The sequence below is a fragment of the Microcaecilia unicolor genome, chromosome 1 (genome assembly GCF_901765095.1).
Source record: "Microcaecilia unicolor chromosome 1, aMicUni1.1, whole genome shotgun sequence".
NCBI lineage: Eukaryota > Metazoa > Chordata > Amphibia > Gymnophiona > Siphonopidae > Microcaecilia > Microcaecilia unicolor.
This window is the reverse complement of record NC_044031.1, coordinates 189348128-189374616: the sequence shown is the minus strand read 5'-3', so window position 1 is coordinate 189374616 and position 26489 is coordinate 189348128. Positions and strand designations below refer to the sequence as shown.

The window sequence follows — 26489 nt, the reverse complement described above, 5'->3', positions numbered from 1 at the left end:
GGAGGTGTAGTTCTGATAAGACCTGCCATTACTGTTTCTGTGCTGTATGTAGACCGTAAACCTGATTGCACTGGATCCAGTAGTTGGTGGTGTTCCATAGAGTCTTGGCATTGTGTTGCAACTGTGGCTTCTAGGATCTTAGCTTCGGTGGGTATGTTTGCTACTGGTCAGTAGATGTTGTGGCAGTTTTTATCAAATGATTCTCCTTTGATCAGTGGATTGAGTACTATTCCTCATAGTTCTTTGGAAATCAGCCTTTAGCTTGTGTGGTGTCTACTAGCGTGGTTAAGTGGTTTATTATCTTCACTGGTGCTTGGGTCAAGGGTGCATTGTCCTTTTGAAATTTTTTTATCATATTATTGAGAGTTAGGTCGTTTTCAAACACACGTGGGACAAACATAAAGGAATCCTGTTCAGAAGGAATGGATCCTAAGGAGCTTAGCCGAGATTGGGTGGCAGAGCCGGTGGCAGGAAGCGGGGATAGAGCTGGGCAGACTTATACAGTCTGTGCCAGAGCCGGTGGTGGGAGGAGGGGCTGGTGGTTGGGAGGCGGGGATAGTGCTGGGCAGACTTATACGGTCTGTGCCAGAACCGGTGGTGGGAGGAGGGGCTGGTGGTTGGGAGGCGGGGATAGTGCTGGGCAGACTTATATGGTCTGTGCCAGAGCCGGTGGTGGGAGGAGGGGCTGGTGGTTGGGAGGCGGGGATAGTGCTGGGCAGACTTACACGGTCTGTGCCAGAACCGATGGTGGGAGGAGGGGCTGGTGGTTGGGAGGCGGGGATAGTGCTGGGCAGAATTATATGGTCTGTGCTAGAACCGGTGGTGGGAGGAGGGGCTGGTGGTTGGGAGGCGGGGATAGTGCTGGGCAGACTTACACGGTCTGTGCCCTGAAAAGGACAGGTACAAATCAAGGTAAGGTATACACAAAAAGTAGCACATATGAGTTTATCTTGTTGGGCAGACTGGATGGACCATGCAGATCTTTTTCTGCTGTCATCTACTATGTTACTATGTAAGTTGTACCATTGTCAGTCACCAGGGCATTTGTATTCCAGTGCTTCTGTATTGTCTGTTGCTGTATGTTCTGGAGCTGATGTCTTGGGAATAATTTCAAGTAGTTTTTTTGTCTTCTATTGGAAGAAAGTTGCAAGGATTTCTGCTGTTAGTCTGGATTTTGATTTTGTTTGCATTGGTTTGGTCAATGATTTTACTAGCTGAAAGAGGGAGTGGATTGAATTGCTGTTTTCAGTCACCTTTTGGCTGTAGTATTTCTGTTTTTTTGACTTTTATCTTTTCCTTATATATTTTGATTTGTGCTCTCCAGGAATCTTTGTGATAGGTGTTTTGAATTTTCAACCAGGTTCTTTCTACTTTCTTGCATATTTTTTTAGGTTTTTATTTCCAGTGTGCACTATGGACTGGTTTTAATTTGGATATCATTTTTTCTTGTAGTGGAGGTATTTCATCCAGTGTGTCTTGTATTGCTTTGTTCCATGTTGAGACCATCTCATCCGTAGAATTGTGGAGGGTGTGATTTCTCTTTATCTTTTCATCTACTAGTTCCCATAGTTTTGCTTTGTCTATTTTGCCTCTTGATAGAATTGTTTCCCTCTGTGGTTTCTTTCGATCAAAGTGAGTTATGGGAATGTTAAATTCCTGTAGATGGTGATCTGACCAGATGAGGGGTGAGGTAGTCTGTCTTTCTTTGATCATGTCCAGTGCATGTTTCGGGACAAATATAGCATCAAGTTGGTGGCCTTTGTGCTATGGGCCAGTGTCACTAATCTGAGGTCTAGTTCATGAAGGAAGCTGACCAATGAAATAGCCTCTGAGCATTTAGCATCTTCTAGATGTAGGTTGAAGTCACCCACAATGGTGGTCTTGGGAATGGTTGCTAGGCACAGTGTTATGAAAGAGTGTAGTTCTTCCATGAGGTATTTTGCCATGCTCCTGGGGGTCGGTATAGAAATATTATTCCATGGGTAAGTGAGTGAGGGAATGATTTAAATTTTAGAAAGATCCCTTCAAGGCCTTTGTTTATTCCCCAATGATTGCTGCCCTCTCCCCTTTTGTGAAACTGGCAAGGGATACTGGGCTCTGTGAAGGCTTCAGGTGCTATGGAGGTTCATGGTACTAAACATTTTTGTATTCATTTTTATATTCCACCTGCAAGTCCAAAGGTATTTTTCTGTCCCTGGAGTGACGGAAGAGCTGCAGTGGGAGTTGAACTGGAGTCCCCAGGCTCCCAGCCTGTTCCTCTAATCATTATGCTACGCCTCTGCTCTGCATAGACATCTATGTGGCCATTTTATAACAAGGACATTTCTATACTGCCAAATTGACTTCTATGTCCCTTGTTTTGCCCCATTCATAGTTTGGATAATTCAGTTTATAAGATGGATAAGTACATAAGTACATAAGTACATAAGTAGTGCCATACTGGGAAAGACCAAAGGTCCATCTAGCCCAGCATCCTGTCACCGACAGTGGCCAATCCAGGTCAAGGGCACCTGGCACGCTCCCCAAACGTAAAAACATTCCAGACAAGTTATACCTAAAAATGAGGAATTTTTCCAGTCCATTTAATAGCGGTCTATGGACTTGTCCTTTAGGAATCTATCTAACCCCTTTTTAAACTCCGTCAAGCTAACCGCCCGTACCACGTTCTCCGGCAATGAATTCCAGAGTCTAATTACACGTTGGGTGAAGAAAAATTTTCTCCGATTCGTTTTAAATTTACCACACTGTAGCTTCAACTCATGCCCTCTAGTCCTAGTATTTTTGGATAGCGTGAACAGTCGCTTCACATCCACCCGATCCATTCCACTCATTATTTTATACACTTCTATCATATCTCCCCTCAGCCGTCTCTTCTCCAAGCTGAAAAGCCCTAGCCTTCTCAGCCTCTCTTCATAGGAAAGTCGTCCCATCCCCACTATCATTTTCGTCGCCCTTCGCTGTACCTTTTCCAATTCTACTATATCTTTTTTGAGATACGGAGACCAGTACTGAACACAATACTCCAGGTGCGGTCGCACCATGGAGCGATACAACGGCATTATAACATCCGCACACCTGGACTCCATACCCTTCCTAATAACACCCAACATTCTATTCGCTTTCCTAGCCGCAGCAGCACACTGAGCAGAAGGTTTCAGCGTATCATCGACGACGACACCCAGATCCCTTTCTTGATCCGTAACTCCTAACGCGGAACCTTGCAAGACGTAGCTATAATTCGGGTTCCTCTTACCCACATGCATCACTTTGCACTTGTCAACATTGAACTTCATCTGCCACTTGCACGCCCATTCTCCCAGTCTCGCAAGGTCCTCCTGTAATCGTTCACATTCCTCCTGCGACTTGACGACCCTGAATAATTTTGTGTCATCGGCGAATTTAATTACCTCACTAGTTATTCCCATCTCTAGGTCATTTATAAATACATTAAAAAGCAACGGACCCAGCACAGACCCCTGCGGGACCCCACTAACTACCCTCCTCCACTGAGAATACTGGCCACGCAATCCTACTCTCTGCTTCCTATCTTTCAACCAGTTCTTAATCCATAATAATACCCTACCTCCGATTCCATGACTCTGCAATTTCTTCAGGAGTCTTTCGTGCGGCACTTTGTCAAACGCCTTCTGAAAATCCAGATATACAATATCAACCGGCTCCCCATTGTCCACATGTTTGCTTACCCCCTCAAAAAAATGCATTAGATTGGTGAGGCAAGACTTCCCTTCACTAAATCCGTGCTGACTTTGTCTCATCAGTCCATGTTTTTGTATATGCTCTGCAATTTTATTCTTAATAATAGCCTCCACCATCTTGCTGGATGTCTCTCGCACATGGAAGTCCACTTCTCAGGTGTTTTAGAACAGAGTGTTCATGGCCAGATCCTATTCTAAAACACTAACACCACCAGTGACATACTGACCTGTTTATCCTTATTCTGAGTTGGATGTCCTTTCTAAAATGCCATTCTTTGTGAACAAGTTGGACAAGAAGAGAAATCACATGACAGGTAGAGCATGATAGCCCAAATGTGACCATAAGGGCAATGGTTATGAGGAAATTTAAAGGCATTAGGTCTAATTCCTGCATTATGTAAGGATAGGATAGAAAATTCCAATGTGTTTGATATATAGGTATTTGGCTCTGTGAGTTATCTTTCTGTTTTATCACCAGTGGATGAGGCATGAAGCCTCAAATTCTAGTTTGTTTGGTTTTGCACTAGATCTGGAGGAACTTATGCAAATAAACTAGTGTTAGTGGTTCCTTCAGGAGACTGGTACCAGTCAGTCTTCAGTGTTAAGATACATCCATCTCTTTTTAAATAACAGGAATGTCTACATTCCATCTGCACCTTCATTATTCCTGGACTTTTCATGAGAGACAAGAAGAGTCATTAGGCATTTTATGAAGCAGCTGATTTCTTGAGTTGGGGTATGCACCCAAGGATGGCTGTGGTGTTCTAATCAGTTGACTACCCTTTCTCTGACTCACCAATTTTCTTTTCCTCAATCCCCTCTTCTCCCCAATCTTTGAATATTTGTCTATAGTAGACACTTCGGTTTAGAGTAAGGGTTCTCAACCCAATCCTCAGGGCATAACTAGAGAGTCAGATCTTCCAGATACCCACAATGAATATGCATGAGATAGTGCATGCAAATTTATCTCATGCATATTCATTATGGATATCCTGAAAGCCTGACTAACTGGTTGTGTTCTGAGGACTGGGTTTAGAACCATTGGATTAGAGATGTCTGATCATGGTATCCTAGCAATAGTGAAATGGTGATCAAAACTTCCTTTTTTCACTAAGTTCACAAGTATTTGTGAATGAAACAGTCCTCATCGGTGTGCAACACTGATCATAAAGGCATGAGAGCAAGGCAGTGAGTGCAGTGGAGATGATGCAGTATTTCTTTTGTTTGTACATTTACAACTAATATTGACCATTTTATGTAAGTTTATTAAAACTTGCTGAACCATGTATAATATTTATAACATGAGACCATACCACTGGGTCAGTTTGTGTCTGATATTATTTTGTAGTTGTCCTATGTGTTCGCAGGCCCAACAGTTTCTTACTGTGGCATTTTACTGACTTATATAATAGTTATAACACTCAGTGTTTGTAATTTCAGTAAAGTATATAACATTTGTATCCTTTCTGAACTATTAGTGTTCTATATCTGTGAATTTCAACCCGTTCCTCAGGGACCACATGGCCAGTTGGGTTTTTGGAATATTCACAATTAATATGCACAAGATGTATTAACATGCACTTCTGCCATTTCATTCAAATACCTCTAATACATGTTTAATGTGGATATCCCAAAATTAGAACTGGCCAGGTGGTCCCTGAGGACTGGGTTGAAAAAAGCTGTTTTATACTAAACAAGAGGCAATATGTACTGTCATACACCGCTGTTTGTTTTATGATCTGAGTTACTGCTAGTAAAAACATACTAAACCATTTATACACTATTATAGAAAGATATTCTAATGTGTCCTTCTCTTTACATTTTTCATTATTGACTCCTACAGAGTAGGGCTGTATAAATGCTTTTGAGCGGGTTTAAATGAGGCCATTTGATAATTTAAGTGTAGTTCAATGTTTCTGAATTCTTGTCCTTACTTTACAGTGACATCACAGCAAGACAGTATTTATTGAGCTTGCTGGCCTAATTACCAAATGCTGCTGATGATAGAGGAGCAGTCATGCATAGTAAGAAAGATAAGCATAAAAAAGATACAGTAGAATTAGAAAAGGTACAGAGAAGAGCAATGAAAATGATAAAGGGGATGGAACATCTTCTCTATGAGGAGAGGCTAAAGAGGCTACAGCTCTTTAGAGATGGCTTTAGAAGAGATGGCTGAGGGGAGATATGATAGAGGTCTATAAAATCCTGAGTGGAGTGGAATGGGTAGATGTGAATCTATTGTTTACTCTTTTTTAAAAATACAAGGACTTGGGGGCCCTCATTAAAGCTACTAAGTAGTAAATTTAAAACAAATCAGAGAAAATATGTCTTCATGCAACATTGTAATTGAACACTGGAATTTTGTTGCCTGACAATGTGATAAAAGCAATTAGTTTAACAGGGTTTAAAAAAAGTTTGGGCCATTTCCTAAAGGAAAATCCATAAGCCATTATTAAGATGGACTTAAGGAAATCCACTGCTTATTTCTATGATAAGCATCATAAAATCTGTTTTACTCTTTTGGATTCTTGCCAGGTACTTGGACCTGGATTGGCCACTGTTGAAAACAGGATACTGGACTTAATGGACCTTCGGTCTCTCCCAGTATGATGCTTATAAGAGTAATATATATGGCACTGAAGCTGCTACTGTACTATGCTAGTCTGTATGAAGGCTACCCTCAAAACTAGGGACCGGCGACAGGAAAAGTTTTGATTCATGTCATTTCCTGTGTTTACGGGAATTTTTGTTTTATTCATTTTCATTAGCCCATTTTGTCTATTGCTGATAATAGTACATAGTCTTTGGAAATAATGTGCACTGTGTGGCAAGATGGCGCACTCTTTTCCTGATAGGACACACATGTGCACAAGTTTGTGCATGTGCAGCAGTTTGCAAATGCATGGTGATTCCACTACTGGGAAAGAGTGCACCCCTTTCCACATAGGGTACAGTGTTTCCAAAGTGTATGCAGGAGTGGAGGAGTGGCCTAGTGGTTAGAGCACCAGGGGTTCAAATCTCACTGCTGCTCCTTGTGATCTTGGGCAAGTCACTTCACCCTCAATTACCTCAGGTACAAACTTAGATTGTGAGCCCTCCTGGGACAGAGAAATATCCACAGCACCTGAATGTAACTCACCTTAAGCTACTACTGAAAAAGGTGTGAGCAAAATCTAAATAAATAAATGATTAGCAAATTACAAAACACAAAATGTGTTTTTTTCTGCTGTTTTTCATTTAGTAATGGCATGCAATGACTTAGGAACTGTTGTTGATGTTTCCTATGTCATTGCAAATGGCAGCTCATCCCTACTAAAAATCTGCAAAAAGAGTTTGTTCACTTTCTTCAATATGCAAAACTCTGTGCTGCTGTTTTTAAAAGACAAAAAGTGAAAATTCACCAAAAGTGGAAAGACTTTGGAATGTACATTTTTCTAAGTCTTGAATTTGGGTAGATTAAGCCTTCATTTTTATTCAGGTACTTTCTTTAAATGGAAGGATATGTTATTTGCTGTAGAAATGATTTCTAAAATTAATAGCACTAAGTGACAGTAAAGTACTTCACCTTTTCATTGTATTGCATCCATTACGTTTCATGAACACAAATTACAATATCATTCATTGACCCTTATGCAATATAGATGTTTCCCTTAGGCACAGAGCATGAATAAAACCTTTTTGATAAAGCTCAGTATCCCTCACGTTGACTTCCATAGCAGTGCATAATACCATTTATAAAGACCTTTTAATGTTTTTGCTGAACTGGAGATGGGCAAAAATAATTGCTATGGGCTAGGCTAATAGTAGTAGGACTAGAATATATATTTGAGAGGACCTGTTTTAAATTTTATCTTGTTTCACAGTCTTCTTGTTCTGGTGACCACCTTCAAAATTGGGATAGTATCAGCTAGAAAAAGAAATGTTTACTTACTGAAGGCTTATCAAAAAAAGATGATTTGTGTATTGAGCACTAGCAGTTCCATAAATCCAAGAATGCAAACTCTTCAAGACAGAGTTATTGGTCAGGGAGCATTTCTGTTTATTTTAGATACCCTGGAGCAGGATCGCAGCAGCTTCACTTTGTCTCAACAGTAGGAAACTGAAGAGATTACAATGTCCTGGAAGCAGGGAAATGCAAACCACAACAGCAGTACAAGAAATCTCTGGCTACTGAAGATGGAGTGTTTGGAATAACAACAACAAAATGAATGTGCCAGAATAATGCACTAATTAGTCAAATATCAGGGATCAAAATAAATAAAACTCCCTTTCTGGCTTTCTTCTAGGTTATATGTGCATCCAGATTCTCCATTTACTGGAGAGCAGTTGTTAAAGCAGATGGTGTCTTTTGAAAAAGTGAAACTCACCAACAATGAGCTGGACCAACATGGGCATGTAAGTGTTTGATGACAGTTCACGGAATAAAAATTAGTATCTGCTCTACCAGGTGAGATGGTTGCTCGCGGTTTTCCTGAAGCATATGGACTGATAGACAATGAAGGGTGAAATAATTGTTTCCTACTTAGGCTCTGAGTAATGTATAAAATAAATACCCAAATGTAAGAGGAGGTCTGTCGTCCTAAAACAAACTGTGCTGGTTTTGTTTAACATAACAGATAAATACATGAATCCTATGGAACTGTTAACATCTGTTCTTATTATGGCAGACATCGAGTTTGTATCCAAAGGGACAGTAATTTTCAAAGCCATTTCCACAGGCATAACAGTGCATTGCCCCCAGAAATGGGCTTTAGTTATTTAAAGTGTTTCAGTGCAGGAGCGTAGCCAGACTTTGACAGAAGAGGGGGGGCCAGAGCAGAAGGTGGGGGGCACACATTTTGGCCCACCTCCCAACGGCTGCCCCCCCCTGTTGTTGCTACTGCCTCCCCTCTACCGCCCTCCTGCCACCACTGCTCCCCCCCCCCCCCCCCACCGCCACTACGAAGGTACCTTGGCTGTTGGGGGGGCCCAACCCCTGCCAGCTAAAGCATTTTAATGTAACTGAGCATGTGCGAGCATGCTTAGTTTCATTAAAACGAGCGTGCACAGTGACTGAAAACAGAACAAGGCGCCAGGCAATGTGAGACCAGCGCAGGACAAACGCTTTAGCTGGCGGGGGTTGGGGACCCTCACCAGCCAAACCAGGGGCCCCAGAGCCAATTTGGGGGCCTAGGCCCCCGTGGCCCCCTGTAGCCATGCCACTGTATCAGTGTATTTTTGTTTCCTCTTACATGCTGTAGAACGGTGTTTCCCAAGTCCAGGCCTAGAGTACCCCTTGCCAGTCAGATTTTCAGGATATCCACAATGAATATGCATGAACTTGATTTGCATACACTGCCTCCATTATATGCAAATCTCTTTCATGCATATTCATTGCGGATATCCTGAAAACCTGACTGGCAAGGGGTACTCCAGGACCAGACTTGGGAAACACTGCTGAAGAGCAGGGTTTCTCAATCCAGTCCTCAGAACACACCAAGCCAGTCTGATTTTCAAGATCTCTACAATGAATATGTATGAGATAAATTTCAATGCACTACCTCCATTACATACAACTCTCTCATGCAAATTCATTGTGGCTGTCCTGAAAACCTGACAGGCTAGATAAGTCCCAAGCACTGGGATGAAAGACCCTGCTATAGAGGGAGATGTTGCTGGGGATGGGGTAGGGTGGGATGAAGTTTGAAACTGCATGATTATTTTTGTATTTTCAAAAGTATTCTTCCCCCCCCCTCTAAAATACTATTCACACAAATTAATAAGGGTAAATGTACCTTTCCAGAGATCATTTTCAAGGTGAAAAATCTGGCAAAGCAAAACGTGCATAGGACATTTCACCTATGCTGGCCTTGTTAAAATTACCCTGAATATGGAATCTCTCTAGCTAACTGCTCTGTGTCTTTAAGTAAATATTGACTTCAGTAATATTTTTAACTGAGCGAATCACCTATAATAAGGTGATCAGTCCGAAAGAATGACAAATTAGGCAACAGTGTGCATGGACATTGTTAAACTCCTTAGTTTAAGTCAGCCCTCCACTTTCACAAGTGGCGATAAAAACGAGGCCTGTTCCATGTCTGTGTCAGCCCTTCACTCTCAGCTTTATCTCATGGTTTACCAGTCAAAACACCTTTTCATATATGGTTATATGTGGTTATATTTAGGTACTGTCCAGAACCTAAGGACATAAGCTGAGTTAAGAAATGCAGTACATTCTTTCTGGAGTTGATATCGTTTGACAATTAAGTGGCATTATCACCATTGTCAGTTCATTTTCTAACAATGTTGGCACTAAACAGAACACATACTGAGCTTCCTAAGCTGTAATTCAATGTGTAAACAAGAGAAGAGGAAGCCTAGGTCCCACACCTGTTTGTCACACAAAATTACATATGGAAAGTGGGTCAATCAACACTTCAAGAAACAACACAAAGAAACGCAACACATCATGACTATCTGATAGTCCCAATCAGTTGACACCATATTCTAATCTAATGATTTTTCAATAGAAGTCCATAGAAGTAGCTCACTGCTTTTCAGGCAACTTCGTCACACACCATTAATTTCACACTATAAAAGTCAATTTTTAATAGGGCTTTTTAATGGGCAGAAAGCATGCTGTGGATTTGAGTACAATTCTATGACCTTAATGCATGTGGATTTTAAATGCATTAAGGTCATAGAATTGTACTCAAATCCACAGCATGCTTTCTGTCCATTAAAAAGCCCTAAATACTTCCCTTAGTTGAGACCTGACAATGATCCATCTTTTCCTATACAGTTTTCTTATACCAAATACTCCTTCAAGAACTCCCTGCTCTGTGCATCAACATTTATTTGTAATTCCATCCCATTATCCCATTTACAAGTTTGCTCCCACTTAGCTAGGATTTCTTGTTGCAGTGTGACTGCTTTAACATTATGGAACTCCTTGCCTTTGGATCTTCGTAAAGAGATCTTTTTGGAACTTTAAATCCCTGCTTTAGACAAAATAATCAAGCTTTCTCCACAACTAGACCTTCAAAATGATACTATTAGCTGTTATACCCGCAGCCACCCCCATTCATTAACTCAGGTTTTTGTGGCCTTTTTCATACCCTACCCTTCTTTTGTATCTTAGATTGAGTTAAATAACTCCCCACTATCCCCTTTTCCTTATAATGATTAATTATAATATAGATTCTCTTTGTCTCTACCCCATCTACTATTGAATTGTAAACCACTTAAATAAGAACATAAGAATAACCATACTGGGTCAGACCAATGGTCCATCTAGCCCAGTATCCTGTTTCCAACAGTGACCAATCCAGGTCACAAGTACCTGGCAGAAACCCAAATAGTAGCAACATTCCATGTTACCAATCCCAGGGCAAGCAGTGGTTTTCACATGTCCATCTCAATAACAGACTATGGACTTTTCCTCCAAGAGCTTGTCCAACCCTTTTCAAACCTAGTTACACTAACTGCTGCTACACATCCTCCGGCAGCGAGTTTCAGAGCTTAACTATTCTTTGAGGGAAAAAGTATTTCCTCCTATTTGTTTTAAAAGTATTTCCACATAATTTTATTGAATGTCCCCTGGTGTTTGTACTTTTTGAAAGAGTAAAAAATCGATTCACTTTTACCCATTCTACACCACTCAGGATTTTAGCCCTGACCTCTTTAACCTTTCCTCATGTGGGAAGAGTTTCATCCACTTTATCATTTCGGTTGCTCTTCTTTGAACATTTTCTCATTCCGCTATATCTTTTTTGAGATACGGCGACCAGAACTTAATGCAACACTCAAGGTGAGGCATACCATGAAGCAATGCAGAGGCATTATAGTATTTTCGGCTACAATATGTTTTAACTATATGTGGTATATCAAATAAATGGAAATTGGAAAATCCATGAATCTTGAAAAGTATCCTAGAACAGAGTTACCTTTTCCTGGAGTTCTTGACATCAATTAGTAGGCAATCCCATGGCCTCCGCAGAGGAGACAGAACCCCTTGGATGTTTGTTCCATGAGTTAAAGTGGACAATTTCAACTCTTTTAATGTATATTTACATACTTTGGGAAGGGAATTAGGAGATAAGGTATTGTTTACTCATAGTTATGCTGATGACATCACTGTCCTTATTCCAATACTAGGTTCACTGGATCCTATCTCTTCATCTGTTCAGAGTTGCATGCCTATAATTGGTGCTTGGATGTTGAATTATAAGCTCAAAATAAACTCTGAAAAGACTAAATTTTTGTTCTTGGATAATAATCCTGAGCCTTGAATTGACAATATGGGAGGGCAGGGCTCAGGGAGAGAGGGGAATTGCTGGATAGGAATGAATGGAGGGGGCAGGGGACAGATGGGCATGGATGGATGGGAGGACAGGGCTCAGGGAGAGAGGAGAAATTGCTGGACATAGAGGGGAGGGAAGAGAGATGAAGGAGATGAAATGAGGGAAAAGGAAGAGAGGAGAAAAACTGCACATGGATGGAGAAAATAGGCAGAAGCTGGATCCACTGGACAGTCAAGTCTGCGGAGGACCCAGGTTTTACTTATGGATATAGGGCAAGAAATGAAGAAGAAAGGAGGAAATTAAAGAAATAAATGGAAAGGAAGCCCTGGAAACGGAGTTAAGAGGACAGATAGCAGCAGCAGAATCAGATACTCGGCCAGCATGATCAGAAAAGCAAAGTCACCAGATAACAAAGGTAGAAAAAATCATTTTATTTTCATTTTAGTGTTTAAAATATGTCCAATTTGAGAACTTACATCTGCTGTCTTATTTTGCACTGGGTATACTGGAGCTGTAACAGCTTATAGAAATTATTTATAATGAAAAAAATCACGTTATTTTGTTCTCCTATACTAGTATAATATTTTCAGTGATGTCTGTTTACATGCGCCATAGCTGGTATAAGGGGTGTGGCTAATGTAGGTGTGGCTATCATAGGGGTGGAGCCATATGTGGTGACCCCGCCGATAATGAGTACCGGCACCTTTTTTTCTACAAAAAAAGCACTGGTTATATCAGACCTAAGGTCCACCGCCAAAGCCACAATTTTTCCTCGTGCTGCTGCTATATCCTGTTTGAGGCCATAAGGGATCTCCTTAAGCTCTTCTGATTCTGGGCAAGTCACTTAACCCTCCATTTCCCCAGTTACAAAATAAGTACCTGTATATAATATTTGTAAACCACTTTGATTGTAACCACAGAAAGGCTGTATATCAAGTCCTATCCCGTTTCTATTTGCATTTCTGCAAATGGCGGTGAGGCACCAGTAAGTAACTGTCCTTGCTCAGCATAAGTAACTTCCTTGGCCCGCTGCCACATGGTTTCTGCACTGGCCATCTTTCCTCACTCGTGTCACGGGCTCACCTGCTTGGAGTAGGAATATTTTTGCAAGTTGATCGATGTCTTTTTAGCTGCCTTCTGGAGCCCAAACTTTTACACACTTAACTATCTCCAAGTTGCCAAAATTTAGTGCTATTTGTTCCTGGTAAGTAATGTTTTTGTGTCAGGATGAGATGAATCTCTCCCTCTAAGCCTCCATTCAAGATGGTGATGTCACTTCCTCCCTCCTGTAAAGGGTTTTGTCTAAATTTGACTTCTGTGAAGTCATCTGAGAGTAAGCGTAAGGGAGACGTTCATGTTGATGAGCAGAGTAGGATTCAGGCATAGGAAAATTCAACACATGCCTGGGATCCAATGTTTAGAAGAGACCTCTCAGATATCCCAATTAAATTACTCCCAAGGTATATTTTGCTCTACTAGGTCAACTGCTGGCAGAAAGAAGAATTGGGAGAGAGGACGGAGATAAGACTCAGAGCCACTGCTGCCTGCAGAGGTCTGTCTTTTCTCCCCATACCTGTGCATTTCCCTCCAGTCATCATCAGATAGAGTCAGCAAGTTACATTTCTTAATTGCTACTTCCTTCTCTGATAGCTTTCCTCTAAAGTCAGAACCACATGGGGCTCCATTGTGGGAGTTTTTAAATATATTTATATCACAATGGTGGGCTCAAATTAGCTGTTTGCCTAGGGACCACCCAAGGGTTAATCCTCTCCTGCCAATCAGATTATTCATGTTGGTGAAACAGTCTTTTCACTTAGGGTTAACTTAATATTTATCTATTGAAATTCTGGGTAGTTCAAATTCAGTGTCTGATGTGACTTGGCAGGATACGTGGAAAGTGGTTTTTGAGATAAAACAATGTCTTATACCTCATATTATCCAAAAGAGTAAAGATTAAACCCAGCTATAAATTCCTATGTATTATATACAAGCAGAAATAGTCAAGTGAAAAGGATTGTCAACTTCTTCTTCTTAAAATTATATAAGGTTTTCAAATATCACTCAATAATTTCACAAACCCAGATAAGCACTTGTTTAAATGTTTTGTTGGCACAGTTTGATTTTGGTTTCACTTAGACATTTTCTAAAAAAAAAGTTGTAGTTTTTGTTGACCAATGATTGTGTCATATAACCCTTTGCTCTAAGCTTAATTGTCAAGCAAGCAGCGTTTCTGAACTATTTTCCTCTATGAGATTATTGAGCAATATTTGAATATTTTATTATTTAATTTTAAGAAGGGAAAACTGACAGTCCTTTTCACTTGGCTATTTCTGCATATATGTTATACCTCAGCTTATGTCAAGGTTTGGGTCGGAGCTCTTTGAGCAGGGACTGTCTTTCTTCTATGTTTGTGCAGCACTGCGTATGCCTTGTAGCGCTATAGAAATGCTAAATAGTAGTAGTAGTAGAGGCTTGGCACAGGGCAGGATAATCCAAAGAAGCAGAAGGAGGAGGAGGAAGTAGAGACAATCCCAGGATGGGGTGGAACAGCAAACAGAACAGGAGCTGGGTCAGCAAACAGATGATAAACAGTTAAAACAAGAAGAACCAGGAAAAGCAAACTGATTGGATAGCAGGTAAGAAAGCAGGTAGCAACAGTGAAAAAACAGAGCTGGATACAAACCAGGCCCACCAGAAGACCAGTTAGACCAGTAAGGGTGCATTGTGCTGACTTCCTTTTATATAGTGGACACATTCCTTGCTGGTCCAATGGGATTCCTTCTTCTACCTCCTTCACTCAGAATCTAGGGCAGTGAGCTTCCCAAATTTTCATGTTGGTTCCAATATAGATCCAAATGGGTTGAAGGAAAGATGTCAAATATCTTCCCATGCAGGGCCATAACAATGATGTGCCATTGATATCAGTCTGTATCTTTCTCAAAAGCTCTCTTACCAGGTTTATGCTACAAGCCTCTCAGTTTCTCTTTCAAACTTTCCCCACATCTTGACTCCATATCTGCGTGCCACCAGTCTCTCTCTCTCTCTCTCTCTCTCTCTCTCTCTCTCTCTCAACATGTTTGTCCAATCACTTTCTCTCAGTCCCATCCTGTAAACACAAATAGGAATAGGAATGGAAGTGTGGTAGACCCTGAATGATTTTCAGAGAACTGTGTTCATGAAGAGCTAGCTATAGTAAAGGTAGATAAAGCAATGGGGCCAGATGGCATACATCCAAGGGTACTAAAGGATCTTAGGGAAGTTCTGCCAGCTCAGATAGCAAACCTTTTCAATGCTTCTCTAGAGTCAGGAGTGGTCCTGGAGGAATGGAGAAGGTCAAATGTGGTCCCTCTCCACAAAAGCAGAAGTAAGGAGGAAGTTGAGAACTACAGGCTAGTCAGTCTGATCTCCGTGATAAGTAAATTAATGGAAACTCTTCTAAAAGAAAGGTTTCTGGAATCCAATGGATTGCAGGACCCGAGGCAACATGGTTTCACTAGAGAGAGGTCATGTCAGACAATTCTGATTAACTTCTTTGTGTGACCAGAGAATTGAATTGAAGTAGAGCACTAGATGTGGTGTATTTAGATTTTAGCAAAATCTTTGACGTGGTTCTGCATAGATGACTGGTTTAGCAACTGGTTGAGTGGAAGGCAACAGAGGATAGTGGTAAATGAGGAAAGGGATGCTACCAGTGGTGTGATACAAGGTTCAGTTTTTGGGCCAATTCTTATTAACATAACATTTTATTTTTATTTATTTATTTATTTATTGGAATTTCTTAACCGCCTTTATGAAGAGATTCACCCAAGCAGTATAGTTTAACATAGAACTTACAATTTTGTTAATAGCATAACAATAGTAAACATGGCCAAATATAAACATAAATACAATAAATGAGGTAAACTTGAATACAGCAAATTGAAACCTAATAATAGGACTATTATGAAATTGTGTCAACAATATGCACATTTAACAGCATTGAAATTCAAATAACAGAGATATAATATGATGTCAGCATAGTATTAATGAAATGTCTAATAAGCCCGCATTAGAACATTCAAATAACATGGATATGATGCTAATACTTTTCTATAACACAGCTTACCACATAGTCAAGGGGCTAAGTGCAGATATGTAGATGGGGACAAGATGGATGATGCAGAGTCAGTTGGGATAAATAGATGGGTGGTTAAACTCTCTAGGCAAGTACTCTGTACAGTTAAACAAGATATAAGGAACTGGTCTGTTACAGTGAGTGTAGCAAGCTAGTCCAGGTGCAGAGTGGTATATATTTGTATAATGACCCTATATATTAAAGGCTTGGGAGAATAGCCAGGTTTCACCTGCTTCCTGAAGTAGAGGTAGTCTTGAGTTAGCTGTAGCCCCTCTGAGAGTAAATTCCAGAGCGTGGGGACTACTCCCGCGAAGTCTCGCTGGCCAGAATCACATCGTATAATTTCTTTTGATGAGGGTACAGATATTGATGCTCCTTGAGAGGACCTTAGAGATCTCAAAGGTGTGTAAAGGACTACCTTATTCTTTAAGTACTCTGGCCCATTTTGTCTAAGGACTTTGAAAATCAAACATAGAGTTTTAAATTTAGCCCTGTAAGGTACTGGTAGCCAGTGTAGGTTTTGTAGGAAGGGTGTGATGTGATGTCATGCCTCTTGCAGCCTTCTATCAGTCGTGCTACAGCATTCTGAATTAGTTGGAGCTGATGCAAACTCTTTTTGGTTTGACCAGTGTACAGGGCATTACAATATGATGTTATCATGGCATGGACTAGTATCAAGGCAGATCCTCTGTCACAGTTTATGTGCAGATCATCAAGAAGGGACACAAGAACTGTCTGTGTTCCATACCTATGTCTGAATCCAGATTGTCACAGGTACATAAGTACATAAGTAATGCCACACTGGGAAAAGACCAAGGGTCCATCGAGCCCAGTATCCTGTCCACGACAGCGGCCAATCCAGGCCAAGGGCACCTGGCAAGCTTCCCAAACGTACAAACATTCTATACATGTTATTCCTGGAATTGTGGATTTTTTTGTTTTTATTTATGTATTTGTTTACATTTCCTTTATCAGTATATAATGCAACAAAATGCAGAAAATGTTGGTATTTCCTCTTGTTTCCTCATCAGTTCAACCAATCCACTTGCCTTCCTTCGTATGGTTGGTATACCATCTGTGCACACAGATGTTAGGTTTGTCCAAACCAACTATTCTTTGTAAAAAGAAAAAAACAAAAATGAAGCAGTAAAGTAAAGATTTGACCTTTCCCAAAGGTATTAAACCCACCAGCAATTCCTAAAATAATTCTTCTTTGGGGAAATGAAGCCAGACATGCAATTGTGAGATGTATGTTCATCTACCGCCATGCTAAATCATGGTGCTGTTAAAAGATTTCTCATTCAGGGGCCCTTTTACTAAGCTGCATAGGTGCCTGCGTGTGCCTAGCACAAGTCAATTTTGAGTTACCACCCAGCTACCGCGTGGCCCTTGAGGTAATTTCATTTTTGACACACGTCCGCTACAAGCGCCGAAAAAAATTATTTTCTGGCACGCGGGCAGTAATTGCCATTTTACACGCATAGACCATTACTGCCCAGTTACCGCATGAGACATTACCACTAGGTCAATGGCTTGCACTAAGGTCTCAGACCCAAAATGGACGCACAGCAATTTTCATTTTGCCACACATCCATTTTCAGCAAAAATGATTCTGCACGCACCCAAAACACACGTCTACACTACTGCAGGCCATTTTTCAGTGTGCTTTTGTAAAAGGGCCCCTAACTGTGGTCAGGTTTCTTTTCCATTTCACCAACCATTCTCATTGTGGTTGTGCCAAACATTCGTAATGCTTTCATTTTAGTTAGGAAAGAAAGATTTCCACTGTAGCATCAACAATGTTCAAAAGCATCCTTACATTAAAAAAAAACTTTAAAGTCGTTTTGAAATTTCTGAAGGGATAGTTCTATCCACAGAGACTGTGGCAGGTTGTTCCAGAGCAGAGGGCTTACCACACTTAAAAATTCACCCTTTTGCCTCTCCATAGCCTTTCACAGTCAACTCTCCTGCTCACCCTCATTAACCCTTCTCAATTATTCCTTCTTCATCTCATTAATACCATAGTCCCACATTATTGACAAGACCTATATTGACATCAAGCCACATCCTCGCCACTAGGCATAGTCGCCGAGAGGGGGGGCAGGGGGGAAAAATTCCCCGGGCCTCCAAGGGGGGCCCGGCGCCGCAGTCCCACCTGCCCTCAGTCGTCTACTGTCTGCCACCGGGCCAGGCCCCCTGCATAGAAATCACAGCATCTCTCACCTCTGTGTGAAGGCACTTCTGGCAGCAGATCACCTCCCTCCGGGCCTCCTTCCCTCCCTGTGTCCCGCCCTCATCTGACGTAACTTCCGCAAGGGCGGGACACAAGGAGGGAAGGAAGGCCGAAGGGAGGCAATCTGCTGCCCTGTTGCCTGCAGCACTTTCACATGGAGGTGAGAGGTGCTGTGATTTCAATGCAGGGGCCCGGTCCGGTGGCGGACAGAGAGAGGCGGGTGGGGGGGAACGGCGACGGCGGCGACCTCAGGGGGGGTTGAGGGGGGAGCGGCGGTGACCTCGGGTGGGGACTTGGGCCAGGCCTAGTCTCTCGGCGGCCCTGCCACTAGGCAGTGACGCACATGAGCAGACAATATTGTATTCTCTTTACTTTTAGCTCCTCCCTCCCTGAGCCACCTGGCATTAAGCCCCCCCCCTTTCTCTTCTGCAGCTGCAACTGTCCCCAAACCAACCTATGATGCCCTCTAAGCCCCTTTTCTTTTCTAAGCCCAACCTTACTCCCAAGGGGAGGGAGAAATATAGGAAAATTAATCATATACCTGATCTACACCACCAGTTGTTCCTCTCTGCACCACCCACCCAAAATTTTTCAAAGCCTGTCAAAAGTTCCCTTTTCATCCCTCCTCACACAACAGAGCCCCTCCCACCAATTCCGAACACTCAGGGCTAGATGCACTAAACCTTAACGACCCTCTAACAACCCTTTAATGAAGGAAATTCCTAACCGTTGCATGACGTAAGCAACCTAAGTAGGTTTAATACATTTGTGGCTGCTCTGCGCATGCTTAAGGAGCAAATTAACGACGGGGATAATGTACGCTTGATACATTGTACTTTTCAATACCGCACCAAACATTTCTGAGCTGGTTTTTTTTGTGCATTCTTCGTTGTTTCAAATTCGTTAAGCACTTTTACGATTTAGATTTTTTAATGTTTGGTTGATGCATCTAGCCCTCAGTCCCTATTACTAACATCTTCCTACTTCCTTAACTCTGTAGCAACCCAGCACATTCACTTCTCCTCCCCCAACTGCTACCTCTCTCTGCCTGTGTCCAGAAGGAGAGCCCTTCCTTATTAAATAGTGTCGTATGGAAATATTTTTATCAGTGTGCATTCCTGGGAGCATGATCTCACCCTAAAATAGACACTGATGCATCTTATCTGAAAGTAGTTTCCACTGAAAATTAACTGGAAGAAAATAAAAACGAGCCAATCTTGGTGCCACCTAACTGCTGGAAAGGCAAATCAGTACATTTAGGGCAACTTCTGCAGATGAGATATTTACTAGAAAATGTTCAGTAATTGAACAATTGGATTAACATATTTTATTGGAAACTAGATGCTTTGCAGAATAGCAATTATAATAAGAATTTTAAAACATATAGCCATATCGATATATATTTATTGGCAGCAATTCTATAAATTGGCATCTCATTTTAGGGCCCACAAAGGGGCACCCTTAGCACCAATTCTATAAGGGCTTAAGGGTGCATTTAACCACTATAAAATACTGGCATATCAGAAGTCTGGCAGGTCAATGACTTGGGTTAGTAGGTGTGCGGATGATAGTATGCTATAAGTTGTGTGCATTGCTTGGTAGTACACCCATAACGCACTTAGGCTCTGCCTAAGTAGTTCTTGACAGTTACACATTAATCCCAGATTCTATATTGCGTGCCTAGAGATCTGCGCCAAAATCCAAGCAGATTTTATAACAATACATGTAACTTAAGCTAATGAGTGCTGATGACAGCACTTAACAAGCAATAATGAGCACTAATTAGAATTTATTTATGTGCACAACTCAGTAAGGGGCCCTTTTAGTAAGCCGCCTAAGTACCTACACGCACCCAACGTGTGTCAATTCAGAGCTACCACCCAGCTACCGCATGGCCCAGGCGGTAATTTCATTTTTTAGGCGCATCCGCTACGCAAGCCGGAAAATAATTTTTATTTTCTGGCGCGCAGCAGAAACCGGGCGGTAATCATCATTCTACGTGCATAGACGATTACTGCACGGTTACCTCATGAGACCTTACCACTAAGTCAATGGGTGGCAGAAAGGTCTCAGACCTAAAATGGATGTGTGACAATTTTTATTTTGCCACAGATCCATTTTCGGCAAAAATTTAAAAAAAGGCCTTTTTTAAAGGTGCGCTGAAAAATGGATCTGTGAACACCCAAAAAAAATAGCCTACACTAGCGCAGCCTATTTTTCAGCACACCTTAGTAAAAGAACCCCTAAGCATACTCTGTAATTGGGACATGGTTATGAATGGGAAAATGGGCGTTTTGTGGGAGTTCTGAAACTTACACGCATAATTATACAATATGGCCCAGTTTGTGTAAATCTACTAGAATTTAGACCACTAGAATTTAGACCACATTTTCATTAGTGTAAATGGATGCGCATAGTTTTAGGTGCTGAGATATCAACTAAACATATTCTATAATCGACGCCTATTATAAAACATGCTTAGCACTCATTTCAGCATCGAGTTTTTTTAGACGACAATCAACGCACATGAATGAAAGGAATTCCTCCATCTGTGGGATCTCAACTGGCCGCAAATGCAAGCAACCCACGTCAAAGGGCAAACACTAGATCTCATCTCACATAACCAGTCAACAAACCAGAACATATTCATGACAGATATTAAATGGACCCTGGTCTGATCACTACAAACTAAACCTTTCCCTACACTGGCGGAAGAAGGGATCACACCAAAACGAAGAGCTCATATCCTACAGAACAAGAGGCCACATAGACACGAAAACATTCTGGCAAATGACATACAACAATGACTGGACAACACAAACAGACTCCATATACTATCTCTTGGAATGGGATAATAGATGCAAAGGCATACTAGATGATGATAGCACCCTTACATACAAAAACATCACGTAAACGCAACTCGATACCATGGTTCAACGATGAATTGAAAAAACTAAAAACACAACCCAGGAAACTCAAAAGAGCATGGAAAAAATTAAAAGATGAAAACACACTCAACATATAGAAACAATCACAAAGAAAATATAAATACGCAATAAAGCAGTCAAAAAGATTATACTATAAAACCAAAATAGGAACAGACTACAAAGACATGAAGAAATTATATCAACTCGTGAACAAACTCCTAGACACCAACTTGGTCACTTCATCGAATACAGACTTTCCGTCTGCAGAAAAACTTGCCACTTATTTCAAGGGAAAAATTGTAAATCTACGCAACACGCTACCTCACGATAACCCAGACATAGAAAATTTCCTCAACGAACTGGACCCAACTGCTGGAGAATACCCGGCTGACCGAACCTGGTCAAACTTCACCCTCCTTACTGTCGATGCAGTGGCACAGGCGATCAGTAAGTTCTCCAACACTCATTGCAAACTAGACACCTGCCCCAACTACCTAATGAAATCCGCCCCTGACCGCTTCATCACAAACCTCACATCCCACCTAAACTGCATGCTTCAGCAAGGCCTCTTCCCAAAGGAAAATGGCAACATTCTACTCACCCCGATACCAAAAGACACCACAAAAAAAGCAATTGAAATCACAAACTACTGTCCAGTAGCATCCATCCTGCTATCAGTCAAACTGATGGAAAACACGGTAACCAAAAAACTCACAGACTACATACACAAATTCTCAATATTACACGAATCTCAGTCAGGATTTCACCCACTACACAGCACAAAAACAGTTCTACTCACTCTTCTAGCCAAGTTCAAGCAGGAAATAGCAACAGGCAAAAACATCCTCCTCCTCCAGTTCGACATGTCTAGTGTGTTCGACATGGTAAATCACAATATACTATTAAGATTATTAGATAAGTTCAGGATTGGTGGTAACATACTTAGCTGGATCAAAGGCTTCCTAACCACAAGAACATACCAAGTAAAATCAAACTCAACCATATCATCACCGTGGAAGGCAGACTGCGGAGTACCACAAAGATCACCACTATCACCAATCCTCTTTAACCTAATGATAACCCCTATAGCCAAGACCCTATCCAACCAAGGCCTAAACCCTTTCATATATGCAGATGTCATCACAATATACATTCCTTACAAATCTAATCTAACAGAAATCACCAATGAAATCAAAAACAGCTAGAACATCATAGACTCCTAGGCAAATGCTTTTCAACTAAACAAAAAAAAAACCACACTGCCTTGTTGTCTCATCCCAACACAACACGGATTACCCCACAATTATCAACACCCCATATCACACCCTCCCTATCTCAGACAGCCTGAAGATCCTCGGCGTCATAATAGACCGTAACCTAACACTAGAGAAACAAGTGACATCTACAACCAAGAAAATGTTTTACTCAATGTGGAAACTCAAATGAGTGAAACAATTCTTCCCAAGGGATACATTTCACAACCTGATACAATCAATGGTACTAAGTCACATAGATTACTGCAATGGAATCTATGCGGGATATAAAGAACAAACATTAAAGAAACTTCAGACCGCTCAGAACACGGCAGCCAGACTCATCTTCAGAAAAACCCGATTTGATAGCGCAAAACCCCTACGCGAAAAACTACATTGGCTCCCAATCAAAGAACGTATTATTTTCAAAATCTGCACAATAGTTCACAAAATCATCTACGGTGAAGCTTCCAGGATACATGACAGACCTGATTGACCTACCAACTAGAAATACTTCAAAATCATCATGAACGTACCTAAACCTGCACTACCCAAGCTGCAAAGGACTCAAATACAAATCAACTTACGCATCCAGTTTTTCCTACATAAGCACGCAACTGTGGAACGTACGCCCTAAAGCCGTGAAAACTACGTACAACCACTGGATGAAGTGTTCTGGAGAACACTAAAAACTTATTTGTTCAAAAAGGCATACCCTACCAACCCAACATAAATGCCTGACCGCTTTCACAACACAACAAAACCAAAATACAGTATGGACACAACACAACTCTTTCGTGTATGATGCCCTATGTGGATATCCCACATGAACTTTACCTTATCTCACGCCTCTTATCTCTTATCTTATCTCTACATCACTCTGTAGTTGTCTACACTGGAGTCTGTAATCGCATCTCCGGCACTATGTAAGCCACATTGAGCATGCAAATAGGTGGGAAAATGTGGTGTGCAAATGTAATAAATAAAGAAATATATATATATAGAGTCTCCCCCTAAGCAATTTAGGTGCATAATTTATAGAATAGCACCTAGCACTAAGCACATAACTGCCAACTGTTTCCACATCAGCACTACTATTCTCTAAACAAGGTGCACTATTGGTGCCAGCTTATAGAACTGCCTTTCGGATTATAGTCTTAGGTGATACGTCAGCTTGAATCTGGGGTTGTGGTAGCCTGAAGAGGTGCTGTCTGTGAAACCGCTATTATTGTGGAATGGCAATATTATTATTATTATTATTATTATTATTATTATTATTATTTATTGCATTTGTATCCCACCTTTTCCCACCTATTTTCAGGCTCAAAGTGGCTTACATAGTTTTGTTAACACAATTAGTCCTGGATGTCAGGTACAATTATTGTTGTACAGAGATTAGTTAAGGGAAGAAGTAGAGAGTAGAAGGAAGGCATTTATTAGGTATAGTAGACGGTAGGTTTTCAGCAGTGGATTAGTAAGTTTCTGGGTTTTCATTGTATGCTTTGTTGAAGAGATATGTCTTAAAGGATTTGCGAAAGATAGTTGTTTCGTTGATTGCTTTCAGGTTTCTAGGTAATGTGTTCCATAACTTTGTGCTCATGTACGAGAAGGTGGTATCATGCATCAGCTTGTATCGGGCAGCTGGGGAAGTGCAGGTCGAGAAATTTGCGGGATGATTTTGTGGTGTTTCTGGGAGGTAGGTCCACAAGGTTTAACATGTAAGTTGGGGCGTCTGTGTGGATGATTTTGTGTACCAGTGTGCAGATCTTAAATGTAATACGTTCCTTAAGTGGGAGCCAGTGGAGTTTCTCTCTTAAGGGTTTTGCGCTTTCATATTTGGGTTTTCCAAATATGAGTCTGGCTGCAGTATTCTGGGCAGTTTGGAGTTTCTTGATGTTCTCCTCTTTGCAGCCTGCGTACAGTGCATTACAGTAATCAAGATGACTTATTACCATTGACTGTACCAGGGTACGGAATACGTATCTCGGGAAGAAAGGTTTTACTCTTTTGAGTTTCCACATGGAGTAGAACATCTTTTTTGTCGTGTTTTTTCACGTGGGCGTCGAGAGTAAGGTTTCGATCAATGGTGACTCTTAGAATCTTCAAGTTTTGGGAGACAGGCAGAGAACAGTATGGTGTGGTTATGGTGGGGAAGTTTTTTGTGTTATGTTGTGAGGTGAGAACAAGACGTGTTTTTTCTGCGTTTAGTTTCAGCTGGAATGCATCTGCCCAGGAGTGCATTATTTGGAGGCTTTGGTTGATCTTGTTGGTGATTTCCTTTAAGTCATGTCTGAACGGGATGGAAATCGTGATGTCATCTGCATATATGTAGGGGTTGAGGTTTTGATTTGCTAGAAGTTTAGCCAAAGGTATCATCATCAAGTTGAATAAGGTTGGTGAGAGGGGGGATCCTTGGGGGTACTCCACATTCAGGTGTCCATGGGGGTGACTGTCCACGTTCGTTGTTACTTGGTATGATCTTGTGGTCAGGAATCCTTTGAACCATTTGAGAACTGTGCCTCCTATTCCGAAGTATTCTAGTATATGTAATAGTATTTCATGTGCAGCTTTGTTTATTGAATTTTTGAGATATCACTTTTCTGTGGAACAACCAAAGCAATTTACACATGAGCCAAGGAGTAGCCTAGGGTAGAGCACTGGGCTTGACATCCAGGGAAGTCTGGTTCACATCCCATTGCTGCACCTTGTGATGTTGGGCAAGTCACTTAACCCTCCATTGCCTCAGGTACAAAATTAGGGGCCCTTTTACTAAGCTGCATAAGCACCTATGCACGCCAATTCCAAGTTACTGCCCGGCTACCGTGTGGCCCTTGTGGTAATTTCATTTTTGGCATGCGTCTGCTACACGCGTGTGAAAAATATTTTTTATTTTATGGCGCATGTCTGAAAAATATTTTTTATTTTCTGGCTCGCGTCTGCTACGTGCATCAAGTGGCATTTGACATGTTTAGGTCATTACCGCCCGGTTACCACATAAGACCTTACCACTAAGTCAACGGCTGGCAGTAAGGTCTCAGACCCAGAATGGACATGTGCTAATTTTGATTTTGCCACATGTCCATTTTCAGCAAAAATTTTTAAAAAGGCCTTTTTTACAGGTCTGCTGAAAAATAGACCTGTGCACGCCCAAAACCCATGCCTACACTACCGAAGTCCATTTTTCAGCGCACCTTAGTAAAAGGACTCCTTAGACTGTGAGCTTTCCAGGGACAGGAAAATACTGAAAAAGGTGCAAGCAAAATCCAAATAAATAAATATAATTTTATTCAGGTGCTTTCTGTCTTTAGTGCATTCACAAACTAAGTTGTTTGTACCTGGGTCAATAGAGGGTTAAGTGACTTGTCCAGGATCATAAAGACCTGCAGTGGAAATCAAAGCCTGTTCCCCCAGTTCTCAGCCCATTTCATTAACCACTAGGTACTCAGCTTAAAGCCATGATTTCTTCATAAGATGCTATTTAATATCTTTCTGTGTATTTATTTATTTATTTATTTATTTATTAGGATTTATTTTCCAGCTTTTTGAAGGAACTCACTCAAGGCGGTGTACAGTAAGAATAGATCAAACATGAGAAGTAGTCAATTACAGCAGTAAAAATATTCAAATAACAATACAAAGTATTGTTACACTTGTTGTACAATTATGATTAAATTATGTACAACTATAATTATGTACAACTATTATACAACTATGATTAAAAGTGGGGCATCTGATGTTAGGTTTAACCAATAAGCAACAATAAAATACTCCGGATACAAAAAAAAAAATTAAATGTGTTTATTATATAAAAAGTGGACAAACACTACATCCCCTAGTACTGTCTCACCCCCTCCCCTTGTTTATCTTGTATCCTTCATGCTGTTTTCGGGTCTTTTCTGATCTAATGACATCTAAGGGACACAAATGTCCATATTTAGTTCCAAGGGAAAAAAAAAGGTACCTA

At 41.1% G+C, this 26489-nt stretch overlaps 1 protein-coding gene across 1 annotated transcript in view; it reads left to right on the top strand.

Annotated features, from left to right (window-relative positions):
* Positions 1-26489, top strand: part of TBX20 (T-box transcription factor 20) — a 126675-nt gene that overhangs the window by 31154 nt on the left and 69032 nt on the right. Inside the window, exon 4 of the mRNA XM_030189992.1 lies at positions 8003-8111. Within this exon, the coding sequence (XP_030045852.1) occupies positions 8003-8111 (109 nt within the window). The remainder of the gene's footprint in view (positions 1-8002; positions 8112-26489) is intronic.